The 18,796-nt window shown below is 36.6% G+C and overlaps 1 protein-coding gene across 4 annotated transcripts in view; it reads left to right on the forward strand.

Annotated features, from left to right (window-relative positions):
• The window catches only part of LOC113640647 (ephrin type-B receptor 1-B), a 315,649-nt gene that overhangs the window by 227,527 nt on the left and 69,326 nt on the right, over positions 1-18,796 (forward strand). For all 4 annotated transcript variants that reach the window (XM_027143223.2, XM_027143225.2, XM_027143227.2 and 1 more), the window contains one exon: positions 6,611-6,735. In XM_027143223.2, coding sequence (XP_026999024.1) covers positions 6,611-6,735 — 125 coding nt within the window. The remainder of the gene's footprint in view (positions 1-6,610; positions 6,736-18,796) is intronic.

The following is an 18,796-nucleotide window of genomic DNA, read 5'->3' on the forward strand; positions in this document are numbered from 1 at the left end:
AAAGGGAAGGGCAGAGAGAGACTGGAAGACATAATTTGAGTCTTGATTCCACAATAGGAATGAACAATTAGGAACATCATGTCCTGTTCATAGAATAGGAAGACTTCCTTATGATTTTGGCTCTATTCAGGGAAAGATCAATAACCTCATTCACATGCAATGCAATTATAAGCCTTAAGCGTACTGTATAAGCCTTATTCAACAGCTCCACAATTATACAGTACCCAGGAACAACCATTTTACAGCTCTGTAATTGTATATAGAGGTCAAGTTATTTAACCACTCTGTGCATTTGATGACCAAATAACACAGACCATACATTTGATTTACACAGAATATCTATGTTTTTGAGGCTCTTTGACATAAAATACAGAATATCATTTGACCCTTCCAAGAGTGAAAAATGGCTAATAGCTTCTGTGTTTGACATTCCAAGCCAGAAAACCATGGAAACCTAATTGGCTAGATTAAAAGTGGTAGATGACATACACTGATCAGACATAATGTTAAAACCATTGACAGGTGAAAGGAATAACATTATCTCTTTACCATAGGCACATGTTAAGGGATGGGATACATTATGTAGCAGATGAAGAGTTAGTTCTTGACGTTGATGTTTGACAATGGCCAAATTCACTCAGACCCTTGTGCTTAGCCATTTTCCCGGCTTCCAACCCATCAGGTTAGACAACTGGGTCAGAATTTCTCTAAAACAGCAAGTCTTGTGGGGTGTTCCCAGGATGCAGTGTTTAGTAACTGCTAAAAGTCGTCCAACAAAGGACAACCGGATACAAAGTCATGAGCATCCAAGTCTCAGTGATGCTTATGAAGAATGAGGGTTAGCTGTTTGGTAAGATCCCACAAAAGAGCTACAGTACTGTTGCTAAAAAAACATTAATGCTGGCTATGATAGAAAGGTGTCAGAACACACAGTGCATCACAGTTTGCTGTGCATGAGGCTACATAGCCAAAGACCAGTCAGAGTGTACATGCTGACCACTGTACACTACTGAAAATGCCCCAAATGGGCTCGTGATGGGTTGGAGAACCTACACAACATTAGACAGATTGTTTCAATGTTGTGGCTGAAAGACAAGTCAAGTTGTACACTTTGATTGATGAGAGAATGATATGAGAGTGAATATTTTTTTAATTTAACTGGTATTTAACCTAAGTTTAAACACACTTTGCACCATGAGCAATCTCTGCTTGGGCAAGACTCGCGGCATATAAATAAAGTATCGTTGGTCACATATACACATGCAGGAGTACACTAATTCATGAAATTACACACCCCTTCTCCATATTCAGACCACACCTTTGACACAAGAAACATATTCCAAGATCATTTGCTAGTTAAGTGCATTTATACATTTGGTTATTGTCTTGATCTAAAACAGTACCTCATGCAAGCGCAGCTACACAATGATCTTTGTTTTCAAGGCAAATAAGACAAGGTTGTAACAAACAGCATGAACCTGAACAGGCAATATCAAACACAGTGCTTTTAAACAGTGATGTGCTGTGAAAGTGATTGAGTCCAGGTGTGTGTAATTAGTATTCTGGTGAATTGTGAATGTGAGATTAATAATAATCGTCCCAAATGTCATGTCACTACACGCTATGCACTTATGCTATTTTTTCTACCTGTCTACTGTATGAATTTTGAAAAGGTTTGTAATTGTCTCATAGAACCCCCTTTTTTTATTGATTTAATAAAATTTAATAGCAAATAAGGTCAAGCTTATGCAAAATAACACCTCTAGATTTAGCGGAATACACTTAATTATTACAATTTTATTAAAAATTAAATCATACAGTATGGGCTAAATCAAAAGACGTTTGTAAGATGTCTTGTCCAACAGAGGGTCATGAGTGATCTTGGAAATCTGGTAGAAATGTCTTCTTCCACTACATCAATCAAAGCTGCAAGTGCTGAGTGCACAAAGGTTCTAACGTTCTACACTTGTATTTTTTATTTTTAGTTTTGGATGAATAAATGCATCACCTGGGTACCTGAAGTGCACTTTGTGTTGTTGAAATGATCAGTCTGAACACTACTCACACTATATATATTACGACACGGCAGAGAATAGTGGATAAGTACGTGATTTGGGATGCAGCTCCTGTATGGTGATGTTTTATCCCTGAATAGCTGCTTGTAATTTTCAGTACAAGCCAAACAATCTACCATAGACAAGGCATAATTAAGCTTTAGGATTTATTTGCCGAACGATTATTTTTGCTGCCTCTTATTCAGCAAAGCCTATTTCCATTTATTAGGCCTATTAGAAAATCCAATTTAGATCTCCTAAAAGAAAAGCAAATTACTGCCAGGCTGATCATTATTAGGGGTGTATATGGCTGTGGTTTTGTTACATAATTTGCAAATAAATAGCATAAAGAGATCCACGAATATATTGGTGATTCACAAAAACATGCACGAAATCAATTAAACAAGACGCACAGACGATTTTAAAAGTAACTGCTTGGAAAGAATGAAATGCCATCTGCAATTTGTAGATTTATGAATGACCTGGCAAATGTTTAAACCTGAAACCCGTTTTTATGCCAGTTTATGCAAATAAACATTCACTTTGTTTTTACCCTTCTCTAGACTGTTACGAGAAGCTTTTGCTAACACCCACATCCCTGGCTAATTATATTAGTAATGTACAAGTTGTAAGAGGAAATCTGAGGTAGATTGCATAATTATACAACCATATGTGCAGCATGGTTGTGATCAGATCTAAATAAAAAAACTGAGGCTTCTACATGGCTTCGTTTAAATTCCCAAATAAAGGACATATTAAAGAATTCAATTAAGCGTAATATCTTTGTAATATCTATTATTGAGCAATTGGATTGATAGCAACTTAAGAGATCTGTTCACTAAATCAACAATTAAACATTTTTTTGTTTGTTTGTTTGTTTTTTGTTGTTGTTTAAATCCAATGATGTACATACAGCAACAGCAATGTGGTATAAAATCACTTAATGGGGCTCATGAGTACCTCCAAGTGGCAACTTGCACCACTGGTTTGGGATATGCCATACAAACTATATGCCAGATGGTCCTAACAGCTGTAAGATGCCCTTTCTAAAAGGGAAAGAGAAATATAACACACTTCACCCCATCATTTTTTAATGTCTCCAGTACATGGATGTAAAAAGTGGTATTTTGTTCCATTACTCAGTGTTAATATATTTATATTCACAGCATTTGGCAGGTGTCTTTATTCAGAGAGACTTACACTTGAACAATTGAGGGTTAAGGACCTTGCTCAGGGACACAGCAGTGGTAGTTGCATTCAAACTTACTGCCATCCAATTGGTAGACCAACACTTTAAGGACTAGGCTACGACATCCCCTATACATGCTCCCAGTGCGGCACACACAGTTAGTCCATATCAAGACATCAGTCTTGTCAGAAATGAATCTTACCCTAGCTTCCTTTATAGCTTATGTTTTTTTTTTTTTGTTTGTTTTTTTTAACATCAGCTAGGCATTCATACTAGAGTCTGTAACAGAGCCTAGCTTTTAAATAAGGGTGTTAAATGATATTAATGAGATATAGGAGGTGAATTAAGTTTTTATTTTGACTTGGAGATGCAGTAATGAACCCAATTTTCCCCTGTGGATTAATAAAGCATTTATTTATGATTATGATTATGGGAATTGCTACACATGGTTTGCTTCAAGAGAAAAGTAACAATATGTGTATGTTGTCTTCTTGGGTGTTGGATATGTCAATCTTAAACGTTGAAAATCTTTAAATGGTTTAGAAAGAACGGGAGTGGCTTTGAGTGTGTGTGAGTGAGTTGAAGGTCCCCGTTGCCTAACCAAGACGGAATGACAGAATGTCATTTGAATATTCTGTAAAATTAACACACACACACACAGAATGTTTAAGCAAACCATGTTTCTTTAGTGTTCTAGAAACTTCTTCTGTAACGGTTCACCATGCCATTAAAAAAAAAAAATAACTGTGTGTGTTTGTGTGTGAGTGTGTATGCTGTGTATTATTTCTTGGATAGGTTTCCATTCTCTTACTTTTTCTCTTTCTCTCTGAGAGAGAAAAATGCAGGAAAAGCAATTTAAAACTCTCCAGCTGTCCGTAACAATGAGGTCCTGCCAACAGTAATTGACTGGGTAAGAGAGTGAGAGAGAGAGGGAGATAGAGAGAGATAAAGATAGACGGGGAAAAGAATGGAGGGATGGACAAATGAGGTATTAGCTGAAGAAAGGCAAGACGAGGAGATGGCATGGGAAGATGTTGAGATAGCCACTGTATAGTCTTTGAGCTACAGTCTATTATGTGTGTGTGTGTGTGTGTGTGTGTGTGTGTGTGTGTGTGTGTGTGTGTGTGTGTGTGTGTGTGTGTGTGTGTGTGTGTGTGTGTGTGTGTGTGTGTGTGCGCATGTTTTGGCTAAGCAGCTATGGTGGAAACTAAATCCTTCCCATTAAAGTAATATCATGCTGTGTTGAGCTGAGAGCTTGACAGCAGGTCTTTAGTGATTAATTGAATGTTTAATGTGGACATAAGACAATAGGACATCAGTCCTAAAGCACTGGAGAAAGAGAGAGAGAGAGAGATAAAGAATAGGATCTTTACATAAAAACTCATAAACTGCTCATCATACAGTATTTCCCCAAGCAACCATACCTTAGGGGGAAAGACCTATGTATATAAAACATTAAAGGGAAATGAGTCCCAGCTGCAGAAGACCACATCAGGTTGCCAAGAGTAAGAAGAGTACACAGTGGGCACATACTCACAGAAACTGAACAGTTGGAATCTTAATCTGTTGCCTGATGAATGTTGATTTCTGTCACGCCAATGCAGAGTGTAGGATCAGAATTTGGCATCAAATTGGAACCAAAGTACCTTGTTTCAACGTTTCAGACTGATGGTAGTGTAATGATGTGCTTTCCTTTAAAAACGTTGGGTGCCCTAATACTAGTAGAGCATTGTGTAAGTGCCACATCCTAGCTTATTGTTTCTAACCACATGCATCCATTTATGGCCACAATTCACCAATTTTATGGCTATATCCAGCATGATAATGCAGCAGAATGAAATGCAAGTCATCCCTGAACATAACAGTGAGTTCAATGTGTTTCAACTGGCCTCCATAATCACGAGACCTGAATCTAACAGAGCAGCTTATGGAGAATCTGGAGAGTCTCATTACAAACTAGACATATCTGTAGATTTCTATACCTTGAGGAATCCATGCCGCAAAGGAATGATGCTGTCCTAAGAGCAACATGGGGTTCTAACCAGTATTAGTATAGTGTTCCTACTAAAGTGAGCACTGAGTGAGTATGATGGACATATCATGTATTTGTTAGCTGGATTTTAATGAAAGGGAATTTAATGGGAGCTGGAACAGTTACAGTAACAGTATGTTTTTCTTTTCTTGTGTGTGTGTGTGTGTGTGTGTGTGTGTGTGTGTGTGTGTGTGTGTGTGTGTGTGTGTGTGTGTGTGTGTGTGTGTGTGTGTGTGTGTGTGTGTGTAAAAACAGAGAGGATAAAACAAATGTTGCAGGAAGCAGGCAAACTATCACTGGGAAATGAACTCCATTTCTAAAGGTCATCATATCATACAAACAGCTTCAAATCATGGCCACTGCTCAATTTCTGTTTTCGTTTTTTATGTTTCAAGGTTTTGCTTACTGAGGTAGCAAGTAAAACAAATGTCTGTGCACGTGTGTGTGTGTGTGTGTGTGTGTGTGTGTGTGTGTGTGTGTGTGTGTGTGTGTGTGTGTGTGTGTGTGTGTGTGTGTGTGTGTGTGTGTGTAACAGACTATGTTGTGGTCCATGAAAGCAATTGACTTTAACGTTTAATTAGCCTTGAGTGCACAAATACGTACATACTGTAAGTGCATACAGTATGTGGGTGCACACAGAAATTGTGTCTAACTGAATTACACACAAACATAAACACACAAATGGCAACAATATAAAATTACCTATATATATATATATATATATATATATATATATATATATATATATATATATATATATATATATATATATATATATATATATAGACAGTCATACACGTTTACACATGCAAGGTCATTTCCCAGATTTATATAATCTGTTGTTAAAAATTTGTATTACAGCTGTCATCTTGTGTAGTTTATGTTTGTTTTGGGTCAAATTGCATAGAGGCAGTTATTTTTTTTTTCTTTCTTTTTTTTATTATGCAACCATTACACATTAGAAATAATTTTTTAACATTTATTCATTTATTTATTTGTTGTTTTTTTTTCACTAATCTTTATTTTTTGCAATTTCACACTAAAATCTGCAGAGGCATTTTATTAATGGGAACAAACTCTTTAATATCTCTTTTATATTTACTGTGTGTGTGTGTGTGTGTGTGTGTGTGTGTGTGTGTGTGTGTGTGTGTGTGTGTGTGTGTGTGTGTGTGTGTGTGTGTGTGTGTGTGTGTGAGTGCGTGATCTCTGTTGTCTTTCTGAAGAGGTCAGATCAATTGAGCTCCGGAGTAAACATACAGTAGCAGGAGTGTGGTGTTTGGAATGACTTTGTCTTTCTTACCAGAATCTCTCTCTATCTCTCTCTCTCTCTCTCAGCTCCATCCATGATTCCCATAATGCACCAGGTCAGCTCCACCATGAGGAGTATCACGCTGTCATGGCCACAGCCAGAACAACCCAACGGCATCATACTGGACTATGAGCTGCGTTATTATGAGAAGGTAAGAAAAGTGTGTGTTTGTGTGTGTGAGTGTGTGTGTTCATGTTCTGCACATCACATTTTATCAGGCTCTTCATGCTGCAGTAATATTTTCTCAAAGGTTTGGATCGATTGCGTTAAATTGAATTGAATCATGTTGGATAGAGTCTTAGTTCAATTATTTTGCTGCTTGGAAAGTGATGAAAAGTGTTTTGCTTTGGCTTGTTGTTGCATAAGACATCTGAGAAATGTGTGTGCGTGTGTGTGTGTGCGTGTGTGTGTGTGTGTGCGTGTGTGTGTGTGTGTGTGTGTGTGAGAGAGAGTGTGAGAGAGAGAGAGAGAGAGAGAGAGAGAGAGAGAGAGAGAGAGAGAGAGAGAGAGAGAGAGAGATAATATTATACTTTGTTCCATCTGCATTAGTCTAAATGGACATTTGATGCTTCAGATTAAGAGTCCCATTTTCATAACCATAAAACAAGTGTGAAATGAGACATGAGTTCACGGCCTTGGCTGGATGTGGTAGACATATTCTTGTTATCTTTTTGGCACTGATAAGTCATCATGATATGTCATATACCTGTAGGTGATATCTGTGCACGTTACTTTGATATTTCAATAATGGTATATGACCAAATTGTTCATTTGGATTTACTTTAGTGGAAGACATAACCAGCTGGCTGGGTGTCTTTTCCACCCAATTTCCTGTTACTGTATTTCACAGTCCAGTAGTTTATACTCTCTACTAATGTTATTTTAAATTTGCTATGTGCATCTTATGTGAATGTTAACTATCTGACCAACATTTGATTATTCTAATGTATTACAGAAAAAAAAAACTCAGTTGTTGTTCAGTTTTATTATTTACTACTTTGGTGGAACTGCATTTTATATTAAACTAAAGTGGTCATTAGTGTGGATATTGTAGATAGTGTTACGTTTTTAAAAAATGGGACAGGACTTTTTCAGCTTTCACTTAAAAAAAGATGGTGGAAATTTTAGCATTTCATTTGTGCTAAAAGAATGTCCAGAAAGAGATTTTTAAAGATTTAATCATTCAAGGGTTGCTTATGCTGTGGTCTATCAGAAGTTGTAGCATGCCAATTCTGACACCTCCACCATCAAACTTGACAACTCTTACCTGTGAACTTTTCGCCAACAACTTCCTCCAGAGAAAGACATGAAATCAAGATAACTACTCATAACCTCAGACGCAAACCAAGTATCATTTATTATCTTTAAAATGAACTGTGCAATATATACAAGTAATCACTTTAAACACTTTACCTACAATAATCGCATTAGATCTGCAGTATGACCTACAAGCATATTCACTTGTTAAATCTATATTACCTACTGTACAGTTTGCTGTTTTAGAGAGACATATAAACATTACTCATTAAAGTTAACTTAACTTACATATAGCTAACAAAAGAGAGAAAGATGTGGAGAAGATATAAGACCTAATCTAAGATTTGGGTCCTGGTGAGAATCTTCCTGACTGTCAGGGAAGATTAAGTTTAGAATGGCAGATGCTGACTGTTATTGTTTGACTGCAGTTTAAGCCTTAACACAAATGGAAAGTTGTATACAAGCATGTAGACTGTCAACGTATACGATCTAGAAATCTATTGTATCTACTTTTCTCAGACAATTAAAATACCTATATACTATAACCCATAAACAACATCTATTACTTTCCACATTTCATATTTACACTAGTGTGACGCATATCATGAATGAATATTAAAACTCCTTGCCTGATCGTTTCATCCCACTGAAGGCAATCACACTCATCCAATTTTGCACAGAGACGTTATTGTCTGATGATTATGCGGCATCCAAAAATGAGTCCGGATATGAAAATGAGTTTAATCAGAAAGCGTGGGATGAAGATCCCTCTCGACAATGGATTAACGCAATGCAAACGCCACGAGTGGAAGCGCTTATTTACCCATAAATATGCATGAAGAGTAATCATCTCCTTATTTGTGTTCCGTGGGTCCTTTTGGCAAATAGACGAGCACTTCTCAAACAAATACAGATGAGCAAATATCACTGAACGGCTGCTTCTGTAGGACGTTGAGGAAAGTGAGTGATATCAAAGACTTTCAGGCAATAATCTGATCATTTATAGTGCATTTTTAATCGCTGTGTGAAGACTTGTACAGCATAATGATAACGGGTCCCTATGGAGTGCTTTATAATAGCACAATAATATCCAGCTTTTTTGACATTATTAAATTTATTATATGATTTGACCGAAGTGGTTTACCAAAGAATTCACTCATTTCAAATGGAAAGCTGAATAAAAGCCTCGGTTGCATTTGGAGAATTTCATTAATATTGAATAATTATTGAATCAATCCAGAGTTACATATCTTTAATTCTGTTCTCTTATCCATCTAATCATTGTGTAATAGTTTTTTGACTTTGCTTAGCATCCAGTTATTCAAGTACATCAATGTACAAAATACCTATCAAGAAGCGTGCCAGTTTGTTGGTCGTGACACAATGTAGTGTAATTCTATAGCTACAACTTTGTGTTTGAATATGAGTATGTTGTACTCGAGGATGAGCGTGCCAGTAAAATCTTTCAATATACTGGAAGTGTCTGCTTTACCTTTGTAGATGGCATGGACTGCATCTATTTCAGAAAAAAGCATGTTTTACTAAATGCCCAACATTAGCCTGTTGTATTTGCTAACACCAGGTTAGTCCAGCATCTAACCAGTAGCTAATGTTAGACCAGTAGCTAATGTAAATGGCTAAGCAACTGCCTGAGGCAATTTCGAGTGAATGATAAATATTGCAAACTTAAAGAGATTAATCAATTAATAGTTTTAGGCTACAAAAACATTACATTCATCAAATACAGTGCATTTAAATGTAGCAACATTTTGTATATGCTTTAGAAATACAGTATGTTTAGAAATATGTTTTAGAGTTGTATGTATATGACGCACAGTATACTGTAGGTAAAGCGTTTAAAGTATGTTTGCTGCAAAAGAGAAAAAAAAAGAGAAAAATGTTAACGAATATATTTTATATATCTCATATCATTGTGTGTGTGTATATATATATATATATATATATATATATATATATATATATATATATATATATATATATATATATATATATATATATATATGTTTTTAACCTAATGCATTTAAAAGAAATATGTATTAATGCCTGTTTTTATCATATGTTTACAATTGGTAATGAGTCCTCATTCTGATTCGTAGCTTCATCCACATCAGTCTCTGTCTCATCACCAAGGTAAAAGTCACTCGAGGCATTTAAACACAAGCCTCATCATTGTCTCTTCACTCTACTGATCTCTGTTTGCTCTTACATCAGTGAGGAAATGATCTCTGATTAATTCCATCAGTTCCCTTCTGTTGACTAAATTTCTCGTTATTAGGTCATTTAAACAGTTTAAACACTTTGCCCTCTTTCGTGTGTACAGAGTGCATACACAATCGTCTTCGTTTCGATGATGTGTGGCACGTGAGCGATGCGGACATTTTGAAAGCGTGACATTTGTGATGGTATCTCACAGCTCCAGGGATCCTGGTTCAATCCTGAGCTTCAGTTAAGCTCCAGATCCATCATGACCCTGAAGCAGTAACTTAAAACGAATGAATGTAATTTTCACATCAAAGATATCATGACCTTCATATTTGCATCACTTTAAAAGACAAAAAGAAAAAAAAAAACAACAAAAAGGTCACTGATGCATTTTAATGTTTTTCTGCATAAATCAGGCCAACGATATATTTAAGTGTGTGTCTATGGTTGCTGGAGTTTTGTTTTGTTGTAGAATGTGTATTTGATTAAAATCTGTAATTTTTGCTGTGCACTAACATCCATCTAGTATTCCAACAGCAGCCATTTTTCAAGGCTACTCGAGTGTAAGAACAGTTTGATATTGCTCAAGCCGTGTGTGTGTGTGTGTGTGTGTGTGTGTGTGTGTGTGTGTGTGTGTGTGTGTGTGTGTGTGTGTGTGTGTGTGTGTGTATAGTGGGGAAGCTGTAGAAAATGAATGCTTGAGGTTTATTATATTTTGTTATAACTATTTTTACACTTCAGAAATCGCTACCCAGATATCAATCATGGCCTTGTTTACATTCCTCTCTCCTCTTATCTTTGAATCATTTTTGTTTTGTTTGCTTTCCATATTTTTGCTTTTTTAATTATGCCCTTGATTACAGCGTTCAGCATGAAAGCTGATTAACAAGCAAATTCACTCTTAAGAGGAAAAGAAAGCAATGCATGTTGCCTTGTTTAAAAATGACGTATAGGTTTTGAGGCACTCGGGGGTGATGAATTTAAAAGCCCTGGTGTTAATGAGGACTGTTACCAAAGACCTGTTTGACCCTAAATCTCTTTGTTCTGCTGTGGAAAGTTTCTAATCTAAATCAGAACACAGAACAAAGGCTTGGCAGTGACAGACAGGTAAATGCTGAACATTACCTCGCAGAGGACAAAGACACAGGGTGTTAAACTTTCCAGACTAATTACAGGGCAAATTGAAAACAATTAATCGGGACACATTGGGGAGACACCCAATGACAGGGCAGGTGCCAATGTTAACAAAACATAAACAAACACATGATAAACACAGAAGTGTGTCTTTATGAAAGCTAAGATTTTCTGCACTAAGAACTTGACAAGGGACTTGACATGTAGTAGTTATATCTAATTTTGTTGCTTTAAAAGAAGAACTCATAACCTTGTTGTGTTATTTAAAAAACACAGAACTAATTATTATCATGCTACTCATTTCATGGGAAGTGATAGCTCAGTGGTTAAGGTTTTGCCCTACTGTTTAGAAGGTTGTGTGGTTAAATCCCAGGAGTACTAAGCTGCTGTGACTGGGCACTTACTGCTCAGCTGTATAAAGGAGATGACTTTAGGTTGATCTGGGTAAGGGTGGCTGCATAAAGGATTATATAGTGTTCATTATATTTATGCTATAATGCGTTTGAATTCACAAAGCTGACTAGTCTGGAAGGTTTAAAACATTTTCCATAACAGCAGCTCTGACATTGGGCAATTTCCAACAAAACATTTCTACACTATATGGCCAAGTATCAAGACACCTAAACATTACACCCATTTGTTCCCATTCCAAAGTCATGGGCATTACCATGGCACTGGTCCCCTCTTTGCTGTCCTAATAACCTCTCACTCTGAGAATGATTTTCTAGTTCCACTAGATTTTGAAGTGTGGCTGTGGGGATTTGCTCATTCAGCCACAAAAGCATTAGGAAGGTCATTTACTGATGCCGGGTGAGGAGGTCTGGCTAACAGTCACTGTTCCAATTCATCGTAAAGATGTTCAGCGGGTTGAGGTCCGGGCTTGGCCCACAAGATTTCTTCGACATCAACTTTGGACTTCCGTGTCTTTAGGGACTTTACTTTGTGCTGGAACAAGTTTGGACCCCTTCGTTATAGTAAAGGAAAATGTAATGGTGTAGCATAAAACAACCTTCGAGAATTGTTTTCTTCCAACTGCTTCCAAATTGGCAAAAGTCTCACATATAAGTTTGATGGTCAGGTCTCAAAATACCATTGGCCATATGATAATATTAATGATCTCATTCTAATAGGATTATCAGAAACCGCATGTGCTTTACAAGGAATTTGTTTTGGTGCAGGAGAAAAAAGTGTACACAGAACATTACAATGAGAATGTACTGATGTGACAACATTAATATGATGTCATTTCTATAGTTACAAGCTGTGATGGAGTATTAAATGAATTTAAATCACAGATTACATGTTGGCATTTAATACTGTTGTTATTTAACATTTTCAACTATTTCAACTATTAGATATAATGAACCATTATGGCAAACCCAGTGTGTCTTAATAATGCATTTATTCTCTGCACAAATACACAGTTAAACCATAACAGGTTAAACCTGATTACAGTAAACTACTGCAATAAGTTACTAACAATAACTACTACTATAAGTTACTGTAATTGGTGGCTGGAGTATATTAATGAAAAAATATATACAAGACATATAAATGAATAAATGGATTGGACACTGGTTTTAGACCACAATAAGTATTTTTTTTTTGTATGGTGTAGGGCTTTGCTGTATGTACTGGAGAATTATAATCCTGATACATGGGACCACCTTCAGGGTACAATGTTTGAGCCATTGGGTGCATGTGATCCCCAAAACCCCCAGTGACACTACTACAAGTAATCTACTACAAGTAATGGGCCTATAAAAAAAATCCTGTGCTTCATTTCAACAGTATAGGTCATCAGCATTTTTTTGGGATTTACCACACCCTAACTCTCCTGGATGTGGGAACGACAATGAAGGTCGACTCATCAGAGAACAATACGTTTCGCAATGTCCAAAGCCCAAGATTTCCACAGAAGGCAACAATCAATGTTTGGCATAGGCACTAAAGACCAGAGGTTTTGCTATAGCAGCCTGACCATGAATAATGGCCCTGTGGAGCTCCTAACAAAAAAGGTTTTGGTGGAAACAGGAGTCACAGTGCACATTTAATTTTGCCTTAACCTGGACAGCTGTGGTTTTATGTTGTTAGGATACAGTCTGGCGTTGGACCAGACATCGCTTTCAGTCAGCTTCCGTTTGCAACAATTACTCCTGTTCATTGTGGTTCATCCTTCATGGTGGTATGCTGTGTTACCCGGGATACCATAGCTTTTAATTCACCACAAATACTTGCTTTCCTGGTCACAGATGTGCCAGCAAGAAGTGCAACAATTTGTCCGCTTTTGGACTCCCATTTTTTTGTGTGGATTGCAATATTTTATGTACTTAAATAAACTAAACATAGCTATATTATTGGTGTTGAATTGTTATAAACAAACAAATCAGATAAATTCATATTTTAGAATAAGTTCTATTGGTAAATTACTGAATTGAAACAGAATTTGAATTTTCGAGTTGTTAATTCTAAATAAACTTTAAATATATGGAGAAGAACTTATCAGAAGAACCAGTGACACAAAGTTGAGGGAACATACAGTCATGTATTTGTGTTAACTAGCTTACTGATGCCAAGTGTTTTTTAAAGCCAGAATTAAGATGCAGCTGTGCTTCTTTACGTTAAACTTTTGCAGTCTTTCTATCACTGATTTACTTATTCATTAGAATACTACATAGTGGGTCGATCAAAAAGATGGCAGCACAAACTGACACAAAGGTAGAGACACAGACTGACGCTGAGGCAGAGACAGACCAAAGTAAAAGTGGAGAAACAGTTCAAAAGGCGATTTAATCTAAATAGACATCAGAATGAATCAGCATGTACATGCGCCAGGTCCATGATTTATGGCTAGTCACTGCACAGAGAAGAGATGTCATGAGTTTTGCCTCCTTTATTCAATTATAGTAATTTTATTTCTCCTATAATTTACAGTTGAGCAAGTCATAAACTGTATTCATAAGTGACATCACGGAAATTCTCTATGATTCAATGCCTTATGATTCAATATATTTCTGTATTTTGTTTTTTCTGTTTCTATACTTCTGTAAAGCTGCTTCTAGACAATGTGAATTGTTAAATGCGCTATACAAATAAATTGAATTGAGATCGAATTGATTATTATCGAAAAATATTGTATGATTATACTATAGTAATGTACTATAATTGTTACAGTTATTTAGCCTATCGACTGAAGTTAACAGTGTGGATTGTACAAGACTGTGGAACTGTAAAAAAATGTTCCTTTGTTGCTGTTGAGAAGATGGAGAGGGAGGTGGAGAAAGCTGTCTAACATATTATTACAATACCTCTTATTGGTGTTTAATTTAATTTTCATATCGCTGGGTTTTGAGCTGATCAGTCAGAATAAATTTGTATTTCAGCTTGCAGCGAATTCCCTCTAATGAGACAGGTAGACATAAACCATGCCAAAAAAATGTCTCCCACAGCTTAACAAAGCAACTCATTGACGGTTTTCTTACTGGGCATGTTTATGTTGGTCTGGTTTCAGATACACTTGATTCTATTGAACACTGGTGCATTTGAAATTATCTCACATCCTCACAAAACATCCATAGGGAACACATTGCAACTCACTATATATATATAGTTATATAGTTATATATAATTAATTAATTAATAAATATATATATATAATTATGATGTTGGTGTCCCCTGCCACTCATGGTACATGTTTTCTGGAAACTTACTTTACTTCCTGAATAAATGCAGACCAGAGTATGAGCTGTGTTCACATTTATGGGAATTTCTCAGGTTCGGTACCATGGTGCACTTCCTGGTCCACTATTTTACTTATTATTTTTCATAGAAATGATGCTCTGATTGATTTAAACAATGTGCCAAACTGCCAATGTGAATGCTTCCTTATTTTCCAAAAGCATTAAAAAAGATATCAACAAATCTTTGCACATCTATACAATATTCAAACAACTGCAGTGAACATACTGTACACCACCTTTCATTTGCTGTACCTTGCGTGAGTGTGAGTATGATTACAGGTCCATCCTCTCTTCCATGGCTCATTACTCACCGCAGCACTGATGTTTATGCTCCATTGAAATTAACACCTGCAAATCACTTCTGTGGAGCTTCATACGATCTGTAATTCTCCCTAATTGTGCAGTAAGTAGTTATGAGTGTAGAAAGACAGCAGAGCTTATACTAAACATGATATTCTACCTTCTGTTGATCTGAGTAGAGTTCTCCATGGGCTAGGTCAGGTCAATAAGGAAAGTCGCTGTTTTAATCAGAGATGAATAATAGGGGAAGGGGAAGAAGCCAAGCGCAAGAGAGAGCTTGACAATATACATGAAAATACTTTGCAGAACTCACTGACCCTCAAGGAGGGCAGTGTGTACAGAGTTTTTATAATATGCACCTAAAATGCTTCGTGTTAATTGTGCCACTTTGTGTTCTTCCAGGTGTTACCGGTTTATTTAAAGTTTAATGACCTATTAAAAAAATCAATTGTATTTGTATGTCACTTTCAATAGACATTATCCCAAAGCAGCTTTACAGAAATATATAATTTCAGTATGTAAATGTTTCATTTAGAAATTTAGCAAGTGGCGACAATGATGAGGAAAAACTCCCAGAGGAAGGAATGTTAAAAGGAACCAATCTCAAAAGGCACCCATCCACATCTAGGAGGCATGGGATTATAAAATCATTTCACTTTTATAACTGTGGTCAGAAAGTACAATGTGCAACCAGAAAATTTAATGCAGTTTTCAAATGAAGTCTGTTTTACTGAAGTTATTTACTGTCCTGATAGAGACTTGAATGCAAAACTGTTTGTCCTAAGTCATCCTCCTGGCTTCTAAGTGGTACCATTCATTTGGTCTCATCCTCATCAGCAGCAATGGGATCCAAGTGATGAATATTTGAACCAGAAGTAGGGCATCAGGATCATAATGATGTATTTTATAATCTAATTGTTTAGCAAAGCTGAATAGAAATAGTACTTCTCTTAGAAAATAAGGATGTAATGGTTAATAAGTTAAAGTTAAGTAAGTGAAGTAGAACATCACGGTCTGCCTCCCAACCTCTCAACCTCCCAAATTCCTTACAGTGGTCAACAGAGCTCAGTTAAATGTTTGACTGTTCTAGCATTACATACATTTAGGAAAGTTGTCTTCAGCTGCTTCATATTCCTGTTCTTGCTTGTCAGAAGTGGAACCTGTTGTAGCTCGCCCCATTGGGATAATTTGTGTTCTGAGATGCTTTATTGCTCACCACTAATGTAAAGAGTAGTTATTTTCGTGACTGCAGGCTTGTTTTTGATTGAAATGCTTGTATTGCTTTGAATTTGCTATAGATTAGATTTGTATTGAAATAAATAAATAAATAAATAAAACACAAAATTACTGGCTGTAACATTGAGATAGAACAAAAAATCAGCACCATAAATTGAAAAAATCTGTGTCACCTATCAAAGAATCCTAAATGCTTCACATTTAGCCTTATTTACATGTTTGTAATAGGTATTTAGCATTTAAATTATGGCAAATCTCTTGTAATTAAACAAAAAAATATGCAATTATAAGTTATTTTAATGGCAAACATTAACCATATCAATTTCAAATAGTTACAAAAAAAGCCAAAAATGGGTTAAAAAATCAGGTAAAGAAAATGTCATGTATGTATAAATTGTATATATGGCTAGTATCTATATATTTTTCTCAGTTTCTGCCCCACCCAGTAGTCATGGATTTCTCATAAACACACAGACCCACACCCACACCCACCCACACTATAAAGAGTCATCACAAAGTACTCAACCTTTGATTGTCATGTAGTCACCCCACTCTTTGCCTTAATTTCTATCATTACTTTTTGCTCAATTCCCTTCCTTTTAATGGTTGTTTGTCTTTTCCTGAGTTCATGTGTTTTCATCTCTGTTGTGTCTCAATTTGTTAGTAATAAATATACACTAGTGACTATAGCTCTGGATAATCTCCTGAAGAGCAACCCCCCCCACACACACACACACAGTGTGTGTGTGTGATCCATGCCCAACACCTAAGAAGATCACAGATATTTAAGTGGAAATCTGTATCGAAATGCAGCACTGTCACTCCCCCATCTGTAGTGATCCATTTACTAAATTAAATTATCATACAGGGCTGGTCTCTTCCAAGCTGACGTTACAGGAAGTGAGGGGCCTACCTTTATTTCCGTCTTTCTTACAAGAGCTTTAATGAAACTGTTCCTGAAATAATGCGTTCTCAGAGAGTCAGCCACATTTAGTCATGGTCTGTGTGCGTTCATAAAAAATTCACTGTCAAACTCACTGGAATCTATAGTGCTCTCCGAGGAGCACCTCAAAATGGTGGTGAAATAAAAGAATAAAAGATTAAAGAAGTTGAAAATTACTTCTTTCAGTATAATAAAATACTACTACTATAAAAAAATGTTATTTTTATGATTATTATTATTATTATTATTATTATTATTGTTGTTGTTATTATTATTATTATTATTATTATTATTATTATTATTATTATTATTACAGGGCTCTCAAGTTTTGAAGACAGGCAAGTGTGACATATCCAACCCCCCAGCACCTGCACCCCCCAAAAAACAACAACAACAAAAAAAAAAAAAAAAAAAAAAGATGGGAGGATCTCTGACCACAATTTAACCAAATACAAAGTATTAGTTTAATTTCCATTTGTTAATTTGTTAGGGGGGCACGGTGGCTTAGTGGGTAGCACGTTCGCCTCACACCTCCAGGGTCGGGGTTCGATTCCCGCCTCCGCCTTGTGTGTGCGGAGTTTGCATGTTCTCCCCGTGCCTCGGGGGTTTCCTCCGGGTACTCCGGTTTCCTCCCCCAGTCCAAAGACATGCATGGTAGGTTAATTGGCATCTCTGGAAAATTGTCCGTAGTGTGTGAATGCGTGAGTGAATGAGAGTGTGTGTGCCCTGCGATGGGTTGGCACTTCGTCCAGGGTGTATCCTGCCTTGATGCCCGATGACGCCTGAGATAGGCACAGGCTCCCCGTGACCCGAGAAGTTCGGATAAAGCGGTAGAAAATGAATGAAAATGAATGAATGAATTTGTTAATTCCATTTTTTAATTTTGGCTCAAGCCCAGACATTTTTAGGGTCATGATTGTTTCGTTTTGAGGTTTTGTTCAATCCGACCATCGAAAATACCCTCGTTAATGAATGTTTTTTTTTTTTCATTGTATCTTACCCAGATAGTGCTATTTTCTGATTGGCTATTGTGTAGTCTCTTTTTTTTGATTGGCTCATAAGTGTCAGGCTCGACTAAGTGAGAAGTGAAAGTGACGTGACATACGGCTAAGTATGGTGACCCATACTCAGAATTCGTTGTCTGCATTTGACCCATCCAAAGTGCACACACACAGCAGTGAACACACACACACCGTGAACACACACCCGGAGCAGTGGGCAGCCATTTATGGGGAGCAGTTGGGGGTTCGGTGCCTTGCTCAAGGGCACCCCATTTCTTAGGATTACAAGTCAGACTCTCTAACCATTAGGCCACGACTTGCCTAAGTGGTGCGGACTGATACATTTTGGGAGCTGCAGCATATTAAATATATGATAAA

Source organism: Tachysurus fulvidraco, chromosome 22 (assembly GCF_022655615.1).
Source record: "Tachysurus fulvidraco isolate hzauxx_2018 chromosome 22, HZAU_PFXX_2.0, whole genome shotgun sequence".
NCBI lineage: Eukaryota > Metazoa > Chordata > Actinopteri > Siluriformes > Bagridae > Tachysurus > Tachysurus fulvidraco.